At 36.9% G+C, this 21797-nt stretch overlaps 1 protein-coding gene across 1 annotated transcript in view; it reads right to left on the reverse strand.

Moving 5' to 3' along the window:
* The window catches only part of THOC1 (THO complex subunit 1), a 52857-nt gene that overhangs the window by 11952 nt on the left and 19108 nt on the right, over window positions 1–21797 (reverse strand). Inside the window, exons 10-12 of the mRNA XM_059139034.1 lie at window positions 18504–18612; window positions 16536–16667; window positions 767–867 (exon numbers count right to left, since the gene is read on the reverse strand). Of these exons, the coding sequence (XP_058995017.1) occupies window positions 767–867; window positions 16536–16667; window positions 18504–18612 (342 nt within the window). The remainder of the gene's footprint in view (window positions 1–766; window positions 868–16535; window positions 16668–18503; window positions 18613–21797) is intronic.

Here is a 21797-nt window from a genome sequence, read left to right on the forward strand (position 1 = left end):
CCTGCCCTGCTATATTGAAACTCAACAACAGAAGGATAAGAAATAACATATTGAGTACTTGCTATGTGTCATCTTAAAATCACAAGTCTGAAAGCTGAACTGTACCCACTGTGTCATGAAAGTAGGACTCAAAGCTAGCAGGTAGTAAAGGCACGTTTTTCACACAACTAAAAATGCAACATTGCTTTGCAAACTTAAAAATGCCATCAAGTAATGATTAACTCGACTTCAATTATGGGTAGGTTAAGAGGCAGTGGTCTGTGCTGCAGGTGGAGGTACTTAGGAAGCCGAGGAGCTGATTAGGGTTTCTAAAACCCCAAAGAAACTGGAACTCCTCTGTTCTTCAAAGATTTACTTCACTTTTTTTGAGTTCTGATGTCTTAGACCGTTTCACACCTCATGAAAGTATTACAGGCTTAGTCTTCCCATCAGGTTTGGAGATGCCTGAGTGAGGTGAGAGGTGAATGGTGGAAGTCGGGCACAGAGATGCACCCACACAGCGGAGGACCCCAGCAACCTCAGTGCTCAGCACGTCTGACTGCCACTGACAGCAGATCTAGTCAACACCTTTCTCTGAAACAACGATCCTCACATCCAGAATCTCTAAGAAAAGCCTCTGACTATCCAGAGTTGCTGCAAAAGGAGATTTCAGGGATGTGACCCTCACGCATTAAATGTGTCTGATACATAAGAAAAATATATATGTGAGTCCTCTTTCAGAGAGGGCTGTTCAGAAATCATTTACTACCCACCCATATGAACTTACCTTTTGAATTTGACCTGCCCCTTGAGATACTGGAATAAAATGAGATATTGCAACAGGATGTGTCGACGAAAGTTACTGTCACTCAGTTGTAAATCCATCAACTAGTTGAAAAATAGGCACACAAACACAAAACACATTAAATTCAAGTTTTGCATAAAGGTATAGGTTATGCTATTGTAAAAATGAAAGATTTTAATTAAAAAAACATTTGCTGAGGGCTCACTGAGTATGAGGCATTACCGCACAAGCCCTGAGACAGAGGAACAAAGGCTTCAGAGTTTTTAGGCATTTTATGCCATGAGATATTTATGTTGGTACCTAGCACTATTACATCTGTGGTTCCGAAGTCAAGATGAAGCAGAGCAGAAACAGACATAGGTCAAAGCATGGCTGCCACGTGCTCATATATAAAGAAACGATGGCTAGAGAGTGGTCCATACATAGATAACACCAAGGGATGCTCATTTTTGTAGCCCTACGAAGTGCCTGCAACAGAGCTAGCTGGTGCTTAGTAATAAACAAGGAATTACAAGTGAAAAATCATCTGTGAATTAAGTGGGCTATTTCCTTCTATTTTAGAGAAAACTGTATCATATTTGTATTATCACAGACTCGGCAACAGAAAGGACTTGAAGGTCTCTTATGAGAAAGTCGTTCAACAACCTTGCCCCTAGGTGATCAATAAGAACGGCTTCCAGCATGAAGGCAGTCAGGCTGATTATGTCCCTAGAGCACTGAGGAACGCTGAAGTCTATTATCCACAAAGATGCCCTGCTTTGGCCTTCCTGAGCTAGAGCAACAATGGAAAGGTGCCTTATTTTAAATGAATGACCAACCCATAAGACACCTGAAAGCCCTAGGAATGGAATCCAGTTGAACGTCCTAAGTTCCTTTGGCTATATGCTTTCATTACCTAACATTCACTAGCCACTCCCACCTTTCCCCCCCCCACATTTCATTCATTATTTATTTTTTTTCAGTGTTCCAAAATTCATTATTTATGCACCCACACCCAGTGCTCCCTATAATACATGCCCTCCATAATACCCACCACCAGGTTCACCCACCCCCTGACCCCCCTCCCCTCCAAAACCCTCAGTTTGTTTCTCAGAGTCCACAGTCTCTCATGGTTTGTCTCCCCCTCCAATTTCCCGCAACTCACTTCTCCTCTCCATTTCCCAATGTCCTCTGTGTTATTCCTTATACTCCACAAGTTAAGTGAAACCATACGATAGACTCTCTCTGCTTGACTTTCACCTTTTTAAACATCACTGGCCTTCTAGTCTGGTGTGCCTCCCCTTTAGAGATTGACTCTTTGATTTTGTTATTTATCAGATTAACTACCTCATCCCAATCTGAATGGCACAATTCCCAGACTTCCTTTCCTACAATTCCTGGGTGACTTCATCATCCCCACCCAGGCTCTCAAGTTCCTTGACAGTTCCATGGATAGCCATGGCTTCTACTGTGGTCCTACTACCATGGCCAAAAGCTCAAGCACAGCTAGCTGCCCCAGCTCTGAAACCTTGAACTCACAATCCTCTCACTACAGCCTCCTATTCTCAGTCTCCTACTCAGCTATCCCAAGATACTGACTGAGACCTTCAGTCCCCGAACCCTCTATGTCCACCTGTCAGTCCCATTCTGTTTTTACTGTAACCCTATTTTGGTTGAGATAAGGGATCAGCAAACTTTTCTTGGTACATATTTTAGTCTAGGTGAGCCAAGAGGGCATATTATAAGATATTACACAGGAACTTTTATAAACATTTAAAATGAAAAAAACAAAACAAGCAGTCAGATTTAGCCTGTGGCTGCAGGTGGCTGAGCCCTGGTCCTGCCTTTTTGGTTTATCTATTCAACTACCTTGTTGCCAACTTCCTCAACACCTTTGTGCCACACTTCTGTCACATCTACGGTGCAAAATGGTAACCCCAGATCAGACTAAGTTACTCACCCTCTATCCACACTAAGACTTCCCATGCAGGATGCGGGTGAGCTGCCTGAAAGAAAATACAAACCACACAGCTCTGCAGATGGTAGCACAGCTGTGCTCTTGCCTCCACCTTAAAACTGGTCTCTAATCCGCAATCCTTCTTTACTCTCAAAGGCTATTATTCTCTCCTCTTCTCCACAACAAATCCTTTCGACTTATCAGAAGCATTACTTCACCACCCTCTCACTCTCAGTACATTAACTACGGACACCTTCAATGAAAAAAATATATTAAACTGGAAGCTTTAGCTTCACGCACATCTGGACATCCCAATCTCCCTAAATTAACTGAGTTTCAATGAGACTCTCAAAGAGCTCCTCAGCCTCTCCCCACCCTCATTGAACAGCCAAACTTCTTCAATGGCTACATTCACTGTTTCAACTCACCCCTCCACTTGCCATATCTGTGGCTTCCTAGTTCACCAATTCACTGACAGTGTTTTTGCCAAGATCACCAATGACTTATTGTTAGATTCAGTGAACACCCCTTGCTTGACCCCCTACCCTGGCCCCATGAACGCTTTTTTTCCCTCCACAAGTCCTCATCCTACTCTATGTGCTTGGCTTCCATGAGGACATACTTTCCCAGTTTTCCTCCAATCTCACTGGCTACTCTTCAACATTCTTCCTCTTCCCTAACTATCCCACCCCTTAAATTTAATTGGTTTTCTTCAGGACTCAGTATGATGTTTTCTTTTCTTTTCAGTCTATATTTTTCCTTGAATTACCATATATAAACTGGTAACTATACTGTATAACAAATCTACACTCTCAACCTAGACTGTGTTCCTAATCTCCACATCTGTATACTTAGAGAAGCTGCTGTTTATCTCTATTTGAATATTCAACTGACACTGGATCAGATTTCATGTTCAAAGGAAAACACAGCAATTTTCCCCACAAAGTCTGCTCTTCTCCATTGTTGGCTAATTCAGTAAGAGGCTCCACTATCCATTTGCCTAGGCAACTCTAGGAAAACCGTCGGGTAAAAACACAACTATAAAGCACAGGGGCAAATCTCTAGTTGGAGTATGCAAGGAGAAACAAACAGGAGGTACCAAGACTCTGAGCCCAGTAAGAGACTGGCCTGTTCGAAGACCTAAAGTAGTTCAATAAGGAGTAACGACAGACAAGCAGCCTGGTTTGAAGAAATGCGCTGGAGTGGCTAGGTGCTGTGTACGAACTCTTCATCTATCTCAGGCTTTAAGTCCCACACATTTGTTTCTGTTGGAAGGTATTTTTTGATCGGAACAAAGGACTGAAAACCGGAGTCAACAAGACACTGAATCCGAGGCGGGAGGGGACAAGTGTGCTCATTCAAGCTAACTGCTTCACATTATGCTTCTGAAAACCAGGACCTCTGCAAGATCACACAGCTAGTTAGAGACAGAGCTGAGACAAACTGGCACACTCAACTGTACTCTTTCTTCCATAATGTGTATTTTCTAATTTCTACTTTTCTTTAGCTATTTAAAAAATTACACCAGTTACATCATGGGTCAAATATTTCTTTGTTGTCTTTGTTTCTTGAACAAAGGGCCTTTTATTGTCTAAGGACATCTGACTGCACATCTCAGCTCAGGCCTCAGCATTCCTGATTATTACTCTAAACCTAAATAAGGGTCATGCTATTCTTCTTAGTCTTTCTGTGCCTTTCTGTCAATAAACTGTATATGTAAATAATATTCCTGGTAAAATTAAAATATGAAATTTTTCATTCCTATCACTTTACAGAAAGTAAAATCTGTACTAGAATAAATACTAAGCACATTCTCATTAAAATATTACTGACTTGTCATTAACACATTAGCTGTATCAAATTATTTAATTTTCAAATTGTGAAAAATTTTAAATTTCAAAATAGTACAGGTAAGTTATGTAATTTTCATGTCCCCCTATCCAGTAATGTATCAAATCCTAACATTTTCACCTGTTCCATGTTTGTTAAAGAGTTATTACTGAAACTGGTGAAGCCTCCTCGGTAATCTCCCTTTTCTGCTCCCCATCTTTCCCTCTACTGTGGTAAATGCTACCGTGCATTTGGTGTTTATGATTGTCATGAACATTTATACTAATACTACATAAGTAGTATCCATAAATAATATACTGAGATATTTTGCATGTGTTCAAACTCTATCTGATACATATTCTGCAATAAGCTATTTTCACATGACATTATGTTTGAAATTTATACAACTTAATACATGTAGCCCTAGTGCGGGGGTTGGCAAATTCCTGCGAAGGGCCAGTTAGCAAATTATTTTAGGCTCTGTGGGTCCAGAGTCTCCATCACAACCACTGCCTTCTGCTGTGCCTATGCAGAAGCAGCCACTGACAACATGCGGATAAACAGAAAGCCGCTGTGGGCTCCACTAAAACTCATTTATAAAAACAGGCGGGAAGGGTGCCTGGGTGGCTCGGTGGGTTGAGTCTTGCCTTTGGCTCAGGTCATGATCTCAGGGTCCTGGGATCAAGCCCCGTGTTGGGCCCCCTGCTCAGCAGGGAGCCTGCTTCTCTCTCTCTCGAGCACTGCCTGCCTGTGATCTCTTTCTGTCAAATAAATAAATAAAATCTTTTAAAAAACCAACAAACACAAAAACCCAAACAGGTGGGAAACCAGATTTGCCGACCCCTGCTCCAGTGAATTCACTCTCAGTGCTCTGTAGCTTATATTGAAATGACTAGGTCCACCACTATTATGTTGAACAGAAATATTGTTAGTAGACATCCATGCCTTGTTCTTGAGTTTACTAGGAATATCTCTCAAAGTTTGATCATTATGTATGATACTTGTCACAGAGTTTTTATTAATCCCCTTAAGTTAGGAATATCCCCTTCTACTTCTGATTTGTTTTTGTACTGAACATTAGATTTTACTGTAAGAATTTCTTGTCATATGAGATATCATATAGTTTTAAAATATTTAAACCTTTAAACCTTAAGGCTGTTAATTTGGTATTAATCTTTCTGATGTTGAACTTACATTCCTGGGATAAATCCTATTTAGCCTATACTTAAATAAAATAATTACTTTTGATTTATTGAGTTAAATTTTTTTCATCTCTATTTGTGAGACTGATATATATATACTTCTTTCCTGTTCTATCCTTACTGGGATTTTATTTAAAAGTTACATCAATCTCATATTAAGGACCTGGTTGCTTTTCTTCTTCTTCTTACCTCTCAAAATTTTCACTTACATCTATTCCTCGAAGAGCTGATAGTATGTGAGTAAAAAAATCAGCCTGATGTCATTCAAAAGGTATCATTTTCTGACTACAATTTCTCTAATAATTACTTGCTTATTCAAGTTTTCTATTTCTTTCTGAGTCTATTTGGTGATTAGATTTTTCTACAGAGTTACTATTTCTTTAGATTTAAAAAGATATCAGCAGAAGTTGTTCAGAATACATTCTCTTATATATATTCACTATTTCTATGTTTTCAATTATGCCCATTTTTGTTATTTATTCATCTTATTGTTTACTGGTACCTTTTCACCTTTTTTCCTTTCAGGCCTGCTCTATAATATTTTTATAAATTGTTTCTATATAATTTTTCTTTAAAAAGAAACAGATTTTGGTTTTACTGAAGTCCTATATTTTCCTTGCTCTACTTCATCAATTTGTACAATTATTATTTACTTCTACTTTCTTAAGATCTGTACCTAGCTTCTCGAATGGTATTCTCAATTCGTCATTCTTAAATTTTTCATTAATGTAGTTAAAGGTGTAATTTTCTCTTTACTTCTCACTGTATTTGTAACCCACACATCTAACATTATAATACAGTTCTGCTATACAATATCTTTACAGCAAATTTAGAGTTTCCATTTTTGATTTCCTCTTTAATTCCTAGGGAAAGCTTTTCAACTTGGTAAGTTACCTCCTTTAAGCCATCCTTTTTATAGTTCTAATTTAACTGCACTGTGGCCAGAGAATGTGCTCTGCATGATATAGAACCTTTCAAATTTGCTAAGATTTCCTGTATGGCCTAGTACACAGTCAAATTTTGTGAATGTTCCATATGTATTAAAACAGAATAATCATCTCTATTTCTTGTGTACAAGTTTCTATATATACTATAATAAGCTTATTACTTTTATTGTTCAAATCTATCATATACTTCTTAATACTGGTCTGCTTTATCCATCAGTAAATCAAGATTATTTTTGTTGTTCAAATCTTCCATATACTTACTAATCATCCCATCAGTTTTGATTAAGGCACTTGATTAAAATTTATGATCTGCCAACTTCTCATAATTTTACAAGTTTTTTCTTTCACAATTTTACAAGTTTTTTCTTTTAGCTTTTAAATAGAAACATCACTTTTATTAACAAGTTAGAGCCACAAAAGACAGCCTCCAGAACAGAAATATGACAGTCCTAAGACAAGAGAGTGTAAAATCGTAGAGAAAGGCTAATACTCTTCACCCTCATCTCCCTCAGCACTATCCTCTCCAACCTCCTCAGAATCCCTCTCAAGAGCAGTCATGTCCTCACAGGCCTCAGAAAACTCTCCTTCCTCCATGCCCTCCCACACATACCAGTGAACAAAGGCACGCTTGTTCAAAGAACCTCAGGTCAACCTTACAGTCCAGGTGAGCCCAGGCCTCAGCAATGGCTGCGGTGTTGCTCAGCACGCACACAGCTTGCTGTACTTTGGCCAGGTCTTCACTGAGCACCACAGTGGGAGACTGCTTTTTTTCTTAATAGATTTTGAATGCATAGGAGTTCATGACATCTTGGTGACTCGTTAATGTAGTATCCTTTATCCTATTTAAGCTTTGTGCCTTAAATTCTATTTTATTTGGTATTTATGTAGCTGTTTTGTTGTTGTTAATTCTAGCTTCATATGTCTCTTTTCATCCTGTGTTCTTTTCCACATAAGCTACTTAGGTCTATTTTTCTTCATTCTTTTTTTTTTTCCTCTAAAGATTTTATTCATTCACTTGACAGACAGAGATCACAAGTAGGCAGAGAGGCAGGCTTGAAAGATAGGAGGAAGCAGGCTCCCCACTGAGTAGAGAGCCCTATGTGGGGCTCGATCCCAGGACCCTGAGATCACTACCCGAGCTGAAGGCAGAGGCCTCAGGCACCTCTATTATTCTTCGTTCTTAATGCAACCCTTTGGAATTACAAAGCTTAGTTATGTATTGCACATGAACTAGGAAGGGGACAATTCTAAGACACAAAACTCTTTAAAAGGAAACTTCTGCTCCCTGGAAGACAAATAAACCAATGACAACTGAGTACATGGGAAGCTGAAAGCATCTGTATAGATATGAGTCTGTGTTTTACTCTTGAGCCCTCAGTGAAATGGGTTTCTACATGCCTTTTTTGAGCAGTGAGAATGTTTCCTTTCCTTGGTAAATAAGTGTCCTGTATAATCTCTAGTTTGCCTAATAACTTCTGATAAAAAGCTATCAATTTTAATATTAATAATTTCTTCTGTTGATTGAGTATTAGGCTCATTTTTTTTTTGTTTTTGTGAAAGCCCATTGAATTATGGGTCAGGGAGTAGGAATCAGGCAGCAGTCTTTCTGATGCCTAAGTAGTACGGCTGTAGGAGTTGCAGATTTCGCCAAAAGTAATGAGTGTATTAGTATGAGGCATAAAATTCAAGTCAACTGCGTGTCTTGAGAGATTCTAAGAAAGTATAAAATCTCTCAAGTATATTAGAGTCCTTCTTAAATTGTTTAAAAAGACACCACTAAATTCCTTTTTTTTTTTTGAGAGCACATACACACGTGTTGGGGGTGGTTGTGGCGGTAAGTGTGGAGGGACAGAGGGAGAGAGAGAGACTCTTAAGCAGACTCCCAGCTGAGCATGGAGTCTGACCCAGGGCTCAATCTCAGGACCCTGAGATAATGATCTGAGCCAAAATCAAGAGTTGGGATGCTTGGGCACCTGGGTGGCTCAGAGGGTTAAGCCTCTGCCTTCGGCTCAGGTCATGATTTCAGGGTTGTGGGATTGAGCCCCCCATTGGGCTCTCTGCTCAGCAGGGAGTCTGCTTTCCTCTCTCTCTCTGCCTGCTTCTCTGCCTACTTGTATTCTCTGTCTGTTAAATAAATAAATAAAATCTTAAAAAAAAAAAAAAAAGAGTTGGGACGTTTAACCAACTGAGTCACCCAGGTGCCCCAGCATCACTAAGTTCTTATGTTTCTGGGAGTGTGAAAAACTCTTTTTGGACAATTAAGACAGAAATAAGCCACAACTCCAAATGCTTTGAATATAACCATTTTCTCCCCAAACCGGGAGAAATACAGGTTCCAGAGTTATTACTTTAAAAAAGTGCCATCATTTAAACTTTTAATTTTCACAAATGTTGGATATTGAATTAGGGTTTAGCAGACTAAACTGTAAAGCAGTTTCCTATCTGGAATAGGTTCATATATCTTATTCAACTAAATTACCAGACATCTGATTTCTGGAGAAAAAGAATATATAACCTATTACATAAAAACTAACAGACTTACATAGTACTCCTATTTATTAATAATTTTTTAAAAACTTTCCTTCAGAGGAAAAAAAAGTTAAAAAAAAATGAAGAATCTAATTTTAAAGATCTCAGTGTCCCAGCTGAGTTACAGGACAAAGAAAGTATGTCCACAGCAAAGCAGAGATATTACCTGTCAACTCTTTTGCTTTAGTTAAAAAAGCTGCTTACAGCTATGGTTATAAATTAAAAGATTCTAAGAAAACCTTCTGTACTCATACTTTTAAGGAGATTTAGAGGACTTAATATCCCTCAGTAAAATAAATACCAAAAATTTACATTTTAAATCTCTTTCCCCTAATACATCAAATTAATGTAAAATACAAATTATTTATTTTAGTAAATGCAAGACTTCTTTTTGGCCTACAAAAGCCTAAATTAACTGGAATTTCCTAACCAATACAGGTTATGTGGTTACCCCTACAAAGATTTAGGATTACTTAAACAAACACAGGTGAACTAAATCAAGTTGTGATTAAATAACCAATGTCTCTCTTTATATATATTTAAACCTCAGACAATACTGCAAATTATGTGACTCTACTGAATACTCCTTTGCTATTTGATAAAGTTTCAATAATCTGTAGTTTCCTTAAGAAACTTCTAAAGACATTAAAATTCAGATATGGAAAGAAATAAGAAGTACCTAACCACTATATCATTCCTATGTATGTGTGTGTGTGTGTTTTGAAGATTTTATTTATTTATTTATTTAACAGAGAGAGAGATCACAAGTAGGCAGAGAGGCAGGCAGGGTGGGGGAGCAGATTCCCTGCTGAGCAGAGAGCCCGATGCGGGGCTCAATCAAAGGACCCTGAGATCTGCTTGACCTGAGCCGAAGGAAGAGGCTTAACCCACTGAGCCATCCAATTCCTATGTGTTTTCAACCTAAGTCTCTCTCACTATATATAAACACATTTATCCTTCAGAACACTCAAATTAGGATGAAATCAGTGTGTACTTTTAAAGTACTTGATAAAATTATTTTATTTATTTTTATTTTTTTATTTTTTTAAAGATTTTATTTATTTGACAGAGAGAGATCACAAGTAGGCAGAGAGGCAGGCAGAGAGAGAGAGAGGAGGAAGCAGGCTCCCCGCTGAGCAGAGAGCCCGATGCGGGACTCGATCCCAGGACCCTGAGATCATGACCTGAGCCGAAGGCAGCGGCTTAACCCCCTGAGCCACTCAGGCGCCCGATAAAATTATTTTAAAGACTAGTTTTAAAACATTAATACTGTCATTAAACATACTATTTGATATATTAAAACATAAATATTAACGTATATTTAAAGTTTAAAAACATTTAAGAGGAGGGAACTTGATTAACTCAGAAAGACAAAATTAAGTTCCTGGGATTCAGTCCGTTCTCAAGGGTAGGAAAATGTTCTTTGCCTTCCATACATTCTGTCAGGTGGTAATAATCACTGCCCTCATCAAAGCACATTTTCTCTTTAAAGAACTGTTTACATTTATGAATATACTGACTATTTTATGCTTTTGTGTAAATCTTGACCACATAAAATGAGATGAGAGCTGTCATTTCTAAAGGAGCAAAGATTTTAATGTTATTAATAATTAACAGAAATGATTATTAGTTTCTATGACTCTGGATAATGACCCAGAAAGGTTAGGCCATTTTTCATTCTATCTTTGCTCTTATCTTTATCTTATCAATTAACCAGTCTCCTGGGCAACTCTTTTAGACTTTGTCCTTCTTCAGAATCAGGCTCCAAATCCATGGCCTATGGGTACTTTTTATACCATTTCTGCAGTCTTTCCTAGATCGCTGCTTGGCAGCACCAGAGATTAGACTTTTTTTTTATCTTGCTTGCATAACATAACCATGGCTAGAATCACAAACAGAGGGGATTCTAAAAACAACAGAGTGATGAGTATGCTCTAAATTTTCCAATATGCACAATGATATTTAAAGAGCTGCCCTATTTGTCAGGCCCACAAAGTACAAAGTGTCACAATTGAGAGCACAGCTCATGCCTCTGAGGACCACTTCAGACAGATTTTTTCACATAAAAAAAGTTAATCATATTGAAAACTCTTAGTCTTGGGGCACTTGGGTGGCTCAGTGGGTTAAAGCCTTTGCGTTTAGCTCAGGTCATGATCCCAGCCTCCTGGGATGGAGCCCTGCAGTGGGATCTCTGTTCAGCGGGGAGCCTGCTTCCCCCCCTCTCTCTGCCTGCCTCTCTGCCTACTTGTGATCTCTGTCAAATAAATAAATAAAATCTTTAAAAAAATGTTATTGTGTTCCTTTCTAAAACAAAACAAAACAAAACTCTTAGTCTTATGCATTTATCTTTTCAGATGGATGGGTACATACCCACATGCTAAAACTGACTTAAGTGTAGGTGAAACACTTCAAACTGCAAAGTTTGTAAAGCTCTGAAGATTCATCAATGCCTTCACTGCCCATAGCAGAGATAGGCAAACAACCAAATAAACTCTGAAAAATAAAGTAACCCAAAAGTCTGTACATAATTCAAGTGACAAGTCTAGACACATTATCTGTAGCTTATACAACAGTGAGATCTATAACCTGCTCTCTCTCAAGAAATATTAATGGTAGGCCAATAAAGTTTCCATTTACTTTGCATTTCTCAGTGGCCACACAAGGCCCAATATTAAAGGGCCTTACGTTCAATTATATCAAAGCCCAAATCAAGTCTGTCAAACCATTTCAGTCACAGCTGTGAGAAGTCCTATCAGCTGACTCAGATGGGCAGTGTCAAGACGTAAAGCTCAATGACTGATTTACGTTAAGGTTCACTAGTAGAAAATATCAATTAGGGGACGCCTGGGTGGCTCAGTTGGTTAAGCAGCTGCCTTCGGCTCAGGTCATGATCCCAGCGTCCTGGGATCGAGTCCCGCATCGGGCTCCTTGCTCCGCAGGGAGCCTGCTACTCCCTCTGACTCTGCCTTCCACTCTGTCTGCCTGTGCTCGCTCGCGCGTGCTCGCTCTCTGACAAATAAATAAATAAAATCTAAAAAAAGAAAAAAAGAAGAAAATATCAATTAGTAAAAAATATCACTCCAGTTCTGCTAGGAGTTGCTGAGTCCTTATATGATTTTTAAAATAAGAACTTCTTCCATCTTGGAACCAAAAGAAAATGTTAGCCCCTGCCTATTTAACAGCTTTTGCTATTAACTGTTTTGTCTCAAGGCACAGGGACCAACAATCTAGTTTCTATTTAAATTTCAGACCTTGATAATGACCTACAAGAATCTCACAATAAAGTCCTGGAATTTGCTGGAGGGCTGGCTCTATCTCTGGCCTGCAGACAAAGAAAACTCAAACCATGTTCTAGAGCTGTCCAAAAAACCTCCCAGACCAGTTTAAAGGGAGGCTCCCAGGAAACAACTAATGAGACAAAATTATAGGATACGGATTAGCCTGTCTGTTCCTAACTAAGCTGTAATATGTGTCATAAAGGAATGGACCTATCTTCGCCTTCACTGCGAAGATTTCAACCTCAGATACTTCTCAAATGGATACAGAAAGTATAAAACATTTAAGGCAGAACAACTTTCTACCAGGAATTCTCTTTTTTTAAATGACTAAAAAGTCTTTACTTGAGAGTTCTGCACACAATGCAGAGTCTGGGCAGGCTGCTATCCCCCCCCATCGCCCCCCCCACCCAAACAAGAAAGGCCTTAATGCCCACACTAAGATCAATATTGTGGGACTGGTGGCTACTCTGGTAACTGCTGGCTGCCAAGTATTCTACCTCATCTTTTCCATTTGGACAGAGTCTCAACTCCCCAGGAAACAAGAGTTAGTACTGTGAAGAACTGGGCAATCCTGATGTCTACACCTAGTTATTAGTAGTACTCTTTGCTTTGAGAACTCAATTCCAGAATACATTCCTTTTAATATTAACTATCGTGTTAATATCATGGTACTTAAATACTTTAAAATGTTGGTTCTGCTTTTACATGCGACATAGTGCCGAAGGAGGGATCTCTACAATACCAGTGACTTTCACGTAGGTTTGATAAATTAGATAATTAGAGGTGAAATTCTCCCTTAAAAATTTCTGAGTATGACTCTGGACTAACCTGAAGGAACAGGTACTTCTCCACCAAAAAACCCAAAAAGAAACAAAAAGCCCCAAATTCCTCAGCACTACATTCAGTGACTGCTACTGAATTATTTTACTATGCTAATAACAAAACTGTAGTTAGAACTTAGTGTTCACAATCATACCCAAAGCAGCATAAAAAAGGGGCCCTTGAAAATTACAATACCACTCTGTTTCTAGAAGAAATATCCCATTTTGAGAAAGAAGGTATGATAAGTTACAAAAACACCTAATTTTATTTGTAGAACCCGCGCCTACCTGTGGTTACCATATAAATGCCTGTTTATAACTATAAAGGTTGTATCATCCTTTCTGCGCACTGATATTGATTCTCCTTCCCTAAGGAAAAGTATGATCACATTCATGTAAGCAAAACACAATGTTTCTGGGTAATAACATTCCCATTAGATGTGCAAGTGTATCAAATGGGTTTAAAACATTGTGTAAAGTATTGCAGAGATGTGGAAGGCTTCTTTCAGAGAACAGTAAAACTTACAATATGGTGCATACTTTTAATGCTATAGGTAATGCACTACACATATTTTCATTTTGATACTGAATAGTAAACACCACAAATATACTGTAAAAATAGGAAGAATGTATAAGAAGGGTTCTTATACAGATCTAAGTTTAAGAAAACTGAAGATACAAAACATTACATGCTTCACATTCTCTTTGTTACAATTCTCTGTGCCTTTTCTCTTTTCCATATTATAAAGTATGAAGCTTCTCAAAGCTGTTTTTACCCCTCATGGTATTAAGTAATAGAATTCCAGAGCTTAACCCTGGAAAGCTCACGCTCTCCTAACTGCTGGTGAAAGAAAGCTCACAAAGAATCAATAAAGAAACTACAGAGAGAGCCAGTTCTGAGAAAGTGGTACATAGAAACCAGTACAAAGAAAGTGGTACATAGAAACCAGTACAAAGATATAGAATTAATATCCACCATAGACATTTCTCTGAAAGGTGTATATTCTCATTGTTTTCTATTGTTAAAATGTCCTTAGAAATGTTATTTATTCAAAGAACTTTTAACAACATCCAGAGTTTTCAAACAGTTGTCATGTCCTGAAAAATGTAACTTGTAACTCCTAAAAGGATACAGAAATTTTACTGGTTTTATTTTGGAAGTATTTTGCCCTAGTTATTATTTAAATAGACATCTAGGCTTTCTGAAGTGTGTCTTTAGAAAGGTCCTTTGTTAAAGCTAGAAGAGCTTTGGGATTTTCTTCCCCTCTTCTAAATAAGGTAAAGTAAAAATTTTGAATTCTTTATTCAACCAAAGAGTTTTTATATATTTCTGTTAACAAATATGGCCAGAGTTTAAAAAAAAAAATCCATTCTGATAAATCATTTGTCTTAAATCTGTTTATACTTCCTATTATTGATATAGTTGGATTTACTTCTACCTACTTTTTTGTATTTTTTTCTCCCTTCCTGCCATGAGTTGGGTTTACAAAATTGTCTATATTCCTTCCTGTGCACCCTTTAGCTTTTTGCTGTTTAGGAACCACAAGTTGTTTTCCTTTGGTTTTTAAGTTTTTCTCTTTATCCCTGAAATTATAGCATGATGTACTGAAGTATGGATTTAACTTTCTTTATCCTGCTGGATAAAGTTGTAGCATACAACTTGTATGCTGTAGCATACTTTTAATCTGAGAACTTGGTTATTACCTTTAATTCTTTTCAATATAGTTTCCCTACCATTCCCTCTATTTTGTTCTTTAAAAATCCTATTGGATATTTGCCGCAATTTCTCAATTGACCATGCCTTGCTCTTAACTGCTCCTTCCAAGTTAACAAACACCTCCCATCTCTCCCCACCCCACACCCCATATCTGGATGTTCTGGGTGAACTTATTATTATTATCTTCCAGTCACTAGTTCTCTTTTCCTCTATGTCCAATCTATAGTTTAATTCTGTATGTTCTGCTTTGGTTTAGATAATCACATTTTTCATTTCTAAGTCTCTCAATTAGTTTTCATAGTCAGTCATTCTATTTCATTTCTGCCTATTTCAGTTTCACAATTTTTTACTCATTCTCAGTGGATGCTATATGATTTTAAAGTTTTTTAAAAGTCATGGCCAAGCCGTGTATCTGAAATAAATACATGTATATCCCAATAATTGATTTGGTTAGTGATCTTTCCTAGTATTGAATTTCTTTATGAATTTTGAAATGGCAATGTATCAGAGTTTTGAATGAGAGGCTTTTGTTTTGTTCACTTCTCCTTCTTTCTCCCTGTGTACATCCTTTCTTGTCAGTAGTTTTGCATTTGCTTCCACCAGGACCTCTGGAGTCAAGTTTGGGAAAGGCCTTATGATGAATTTCTGGAGCCAACTATTTCATTAGTATATTGCAGATATCATACATCCCGTACAGAGCAAACCAACACAAAGCTGGACCCAGAGCTTCCTATGAATCCACAGCCCTGGGCAGAAAGAAGATTGGTAACATTTTTTCTTAGCTTCTTTTCAAAGGTAAGTGAAGTTCCCCCCAAGATCTTGGCTTCAAGCAGTGAATCTGGCTCTGGTCGCTGGACCCACATGAAAGACACCGGGTGTCTATCACTTGTAGACAAACTCCTGGGTGTCACCTCCTGCTTGGGATGAGGCCAGCAGGCCTGAGACTTCAGTTTCACTTACTACTTGGTGTTTCTAGTCCATTAAGATACTTTTCTTGTTTCTGGAAGGCCAGCTTTGTCTTTTTTCTCCTTTCATATTTTACCTATCATTTCTATGTGTTTGGAGCTAAGGAAGTTAAGTCAAAACACACTCTTAATGTGTCATCTTGACTAGAAAATTTACATAATCCCTTAGCACTGTATCTGAACAAAATTTACTGCAGGGAATGTTTACACCCCTTATTTGTTCTTAAATGACAAACTAATTATAAAATATTGTTCTCATAAATGCAAATTAAATCCTAACTTGAGGTTCAAAATATATACACCTGAAAATTAAACTGTAAAATAAGCCTACAAAACAGACAATGCAGAACAACTTCTTTCACCTCTGAAATCAAATTACTCTTACTTGTGCAAGGAATTCACAAGTTTTGAATTCTCAAACTAATAATTACCAGATTTCTATGAAACTTAACTTAAAAAGAGTATCAGCTAAATAGAAAAAAAAAAAGACCATTACTTATGCTTAGCAAAAAAGAAAAATTTATACCTTTTCACTTGTTAAAAATTTTGCAAAATATACATGTTCTCCTCCTGTTTTTAATTCTTCCATCTTTTTCCTGGAGGCCTGAGTATCATCTAATTTATAACTCTTAAAGACAGCTAGAACTTCTTCAGAATACTGCAAAGTAAAAATACCAATTAGTTTGATTTGGCATTATTGCCCAATAATTTTTTTAGTGCTTTTCTATATCAAAATACTTAAAATTTACTCATAGTTAATCAAGTATGCACACTGTAAAGCACATTAAATAAGAAAAACTGTGATGGCAAATGGGATTAAAACTACTTGGTATGAAGAGTTCATGTATTGTCAAAACAAGAATAAACTCTCTACTAAAGAAACGTAATTTCTTATGCAGTTTGTTTAAGGGGCAAACACAGAAAGTAATGCTTTGAAAGTATACAGAAATTTAAAAGTGAAATTAGATGTTTAACCGGTTGTGGAAAATGCTCAAGCATTTCTTGGGCTAAACGCTGTGACCATAAAACAATGATGTCAAATCCTATCCAGCTGGGGAATAATCCCACATGATTTCTCACTCACCACTTAATCTGAATACATACCATGCTACTTTTAGGGAGCTACCTATTTACCTTGGATTTTGACTACAACCAAAAATGACAACTGATATTTAAGTAGCTAAATAAAAGAAATAAAGAGAATTACTACAAAACAAGAATCACCCATTTTTTTCTGATAATAAGTATGTTAGGCTTGTTAACCTTTTTTTTTTTTTTTTTTTAAGATTTTATTTTTAAGGAATCTCTACACCCCAAGTGTGACCTGAATTTACAACCCTGAAATCAAGAGTAGCATGTTCTACTGACTGAGACTGCAAAGTAACCCATAGGCTTGTTAACCTTCAAAATGAAACCACCAAAGGTGGCCTGGGTGCCACAGCTGGTTAAGTGTCTGGCTCTTTGTTTTAGTTCAGGTCATGATCTCAGGGTCCTTATATCAGGCCCCACATCAGGCTCTGTGCTCAGGGTGGAGTCTGCCTGAGGTTCTTTCTCACTCTCCCTTAGCCTCTCCTGCTCATATTCTCTAAAATAAATAATTCCTCAAAATAAAATTAAACTATTATTTCACCAGCAAAAAAAAGGGGGGGTTTATTTGGGAACAGCTAAGAACTGTAATCTGGGACAAGCAAGCTCCAGGTCTGAGAGAACAAAGAGGAATGCTCTTTTATAGCAGAAAGGAGGAATCAGTAGGGGCTATTATAAACTACAAGTCCATTGGACTAAACTGGGAGTTCCAAGTATAGTGGCTTCTCATTGGCTGAGCTGTGACTGCCTCTCATTGTCTGGACTGTTGCTGGGAGAGGAAGAAATCTTCCTTCCTTCTGTTGGGATAGTAAAGTACTTTGACTGGCAAGGTCCATCTCTTACAGTTGGCTCTGCAAATGACAACTAGTGCAGAATACGAGAGTTCCTCTACTGGCTACCTGATTCCATTTTAAATGAGGTTTCCTTCTATTAATTTTCACAGGCTATATGGCTGATATGGTCCCAGTCACACTACTCAAGTCTGCCATTACAGCACACAAACAGCTGCAAATATTAGCATGGCTGTGTGCCAGTATCTCTGTCTAGGAAAACAGGCAGGAGCCTGGATTTGGCCTATAGCCATTAGTTTGCAACCCCTGTTCTAACAGGATACTTGAAATAATTTTGTGCAAAGTAAAGACACTATATTTGACAAAAATTCATCAGTTCATGTTGATAATACTATGTAGAAACAAACAAAAAAACCCAAGTCTGTAATTAGGAGCTTTTAAATCCCTAAGTCATTTACAAACTACTCCACAAAATCAGTGATTTAACAATATGAAATAGGCATAAAAATGTAAGAGATAAAATTATATAATAAAAAGTATGCTGGATATGAGACAAGTTTTGCTTCTGCCATTAACTGTAGAATATAGGGTTTTGGGTAGTCTATGACTGAACTCACCTTAAGAAAAGTTTTCCATGAAATCTTCTCATAGCATTGCACAGGGTTCCTGAAGTAATCCTGAAGTGACCAGAATTTTCGATACAGGTTGTAATCAATTGGAATGGAGCTAATAAAATAAATGTTATGTTAAATAAATCATTTAAGTTCTTTTAGAAATAATCTAAGTGCTCCTAACTTTAGGTCATACACCCCTCGAAGAAGCTGACGAAAGCTACAGCTCCTTTCCCCAGAGAAGTGCACTTAAACAGACTTTTATAAACAATTTCAGGGGATTCATAGACCCTAACAGACCCAGTTTATCTATAGTGGTTGAACCCTTGAACTGTGCCCCAGTACATGTTTATTCAGAGCTAAAGACTATCTTTCTCAACCTCTCTTGCAACTAGGTATGGCCCTGTGGTTAAGTTCTGGCTAGTTGGGAGTAAAAGTCATATGTGCAAATTTTGGGCCATGTTTTATCATTTTCCTTTTCCCCTTTCTGCTGGCCAGAATGCAGATATGATGATGAGTCACATGGACTACAGACAAAAAGAACACACACCAAGAAAAGGTGGGACAAGAAGTTAGGAGGAACATAGGTCCCTAGGCGATCTCCCAGCTCTGAAATGCCTGTCTCCAGACTTTTCCATAAGAAAGATATCAACTTCCACATTGTTTAAGCTAATATCACCTTGAACCTAAGCTAAAAGCCATGGCATGAGACAAATATGTAAAATACATATCAACTGTATATATATATAAACTTATATTTATATATACATATATAAATAAATTGCCTCCTGTTTAGTGTCTTTATTACAGCATTACTAATTCAATTTGCAATTTCACTGCTACAAATCTGCAGTATCAATACATTCTTTTAATTTTTAAATTTACCAAAATCGTTATACTATGTTTTAATTTTAAAAGTTAAAACATTTTAGACTTTTTTACCCAAGAGATTTTTGTTTTTGACAAAATCTATATCACTCCAAAAAGCCATTATCAAAAATGCTTTAGGTATTGACTATCTCATATCCTCAAATATCCACAAAAATTTTCAACATCACCTTTGTAAAATTAATTTTACTTGTAAACACAATTGTGTACTACCTTCTATTCTTTCTAAATAAACTTAATAAATTGAATCTATGGATTACAGTTAGCATTTTTTCTAAGCATCACAGCCATACAAGTGTTCTAAGGAAGACTGTAATTTTATGTGGGAAACAGGAAGGGGGTTTAGTGATCCACACAGTACTACAATATTAAGGGTCTTAACTTCTGGTCAGTAATAGGAAATAAGTAATCTTCCACTCTTCACCTTTGAGATGGGTATATTTAAAATTACTTTAATGACTATGGAGTATCATGGGCCATATCATAATGCATTTTAAAGGATTATAGTAAATTAAACAAGTATAATTTTTGTCATGTACTTTTTAAGCTTTCTTGGATGGGAGTGTAAAGTTTAAAAGACTGAAAAATGCCTTACTTTATATATACATGTAAAGGAAGGTTAGAGTAGAAAAGTAAAAAATAATTTGCTAACGTAAAAAATCAGTTTTCTACAAAAATGTCTTAAAAGGCATTTGTTAAGAATGACAAAGGGAAAAGTAGTTTAGTATAACATATGGAAGTACATCTGACAAAGATTCTCACCATGACTCTAATTCACATACGGTTAAGATTACAACTACTAGTTGGTATCATAAAATGCCTGCTTAAAGAATTTTATTAAATTTATATTAATTGGCATATCAATTAAAAAACCCTCACACATCTACACACACAGTAACAGATCACTTATCTTACATTCACACTTCTGACAACTGTTAACTGTCTGGAACTAAGCTGTGAACTTGGCAATAATTGAAAAAGTCCTTGGTCTGCAAGGAAATAGCAGTGTAGATTGCATGCATTTTATTTTACACAAGAGGCTTGAAGTTATGCTTAGGTACTTACCCAGATTACGATCGCTCTGAATTATGTATAAAGGTAAATAATTAAGCAAGCTAGCTAATTTTGATAAAAGAACACTAACTTTGCTAGACCAATTACTAGTATTTGAAACATGTGGATCTTCCTTCAAATCAATAATGAAGAGTACTGACAACTTTTAATTGACCAAAATCCAGCTCCTGCCAGAACTTTTATCAAGAACCAACAGTATTTGAAAGAATCTAATGGGTATGTTAACTTTCACTCTTTCTACACTCTTTCCTAGTAACAACTCTGAAAACAGGAAAATAATTATCTGAACATCAACTGACATAAACTATTTTCTATAACTGAAGTGATTTTATTCATTTATAACAATAAGGTTGTAAGTTTGGGTTTTCTACAGATCAAGTTAAAAAAAAAAAAGCCACACACACCAGAAAACCAAAGCCACAAAAGGAACATTTTCCAAAATGTGTAAGTGAATTGGAAAAAAGAAAAAGCCACATATAAAAATGATTTACACCCATGAAATAGTACTATGACTATTATTTGTGTAGTTCCATACACTTAATAAAGGATGAAACAAAACTGCTTTTGAAGATTTTATATAGTTTTATACATATAGTTATATGCACACACATAAAATGTTAATCAGTTACCACATATAAGAATATAATAAATACCTCTTGAATTGTAGTATAAGGAAAGTTGGCCTGTTAAGAAATGGGACACTACCTCTAATCAGAGAATAAGAATTATGTAACCATTGTATGGTCCACTATTGTTTTGGTTGCCAGAAAACTCACATTTTAATTTAATGTTTGATACTAACAATAATCTAAGGTGTTAATTATCATCTCCTACTTGTAAAAGCTTCTGCTATCTCTCCTTTTATTTTTAGTTGGCCTAGTATTTATTTGAGATGCCTCATAGAAGAAATTTGAAAGTAGTATTAATATATGACTACCAGGGGGACACCTGGATGGCTCAGTTGGTTGAGCGGCTGCCTTCGGCTCAGGTCATGATCTCAACGTCCTGGGATCGAGTCCCGCATCGGGCTCCTCACTCGGCAGGGAGCCTGCTTCTCCCTCTGCCTCTAGCCTGCCACTCTGTCTGCCTGTGCTTGCGCTCTGTATCTCTCTCTAACAAATAAATAAAATCTTAAAAAAAAAAAAAATATATATATATATATATATATATATATATATATATATATGACTACCAGGAAACTTTTATAGTTGAGACACTAACATTTTTTCCTCTGAAAGTTCCAATCTATGCTGTGCCTCCATGGCTATTCCTTCATATCTAAACATCTTGAAAGAGTTGTCTACACTCAATGTCAACACTTCTTTACCCTCCTTTAAT

The sequence above is a fragment of the Mustela lutreola genome, chromosome 11 (genome assembly GCF_030435805.1).
Source record: "Mustela lutreola isolate mMusLut2 chromosome 11, mMusLut2.pri, whole genome shotgun sequence".
Taxonomy (NCBI): domain Eukaryota; kingdom Metazoa; phylum Chordata; class Mammalia; order Carnivora; family Mustelidae; genus Mustela; species Mustela lutreola.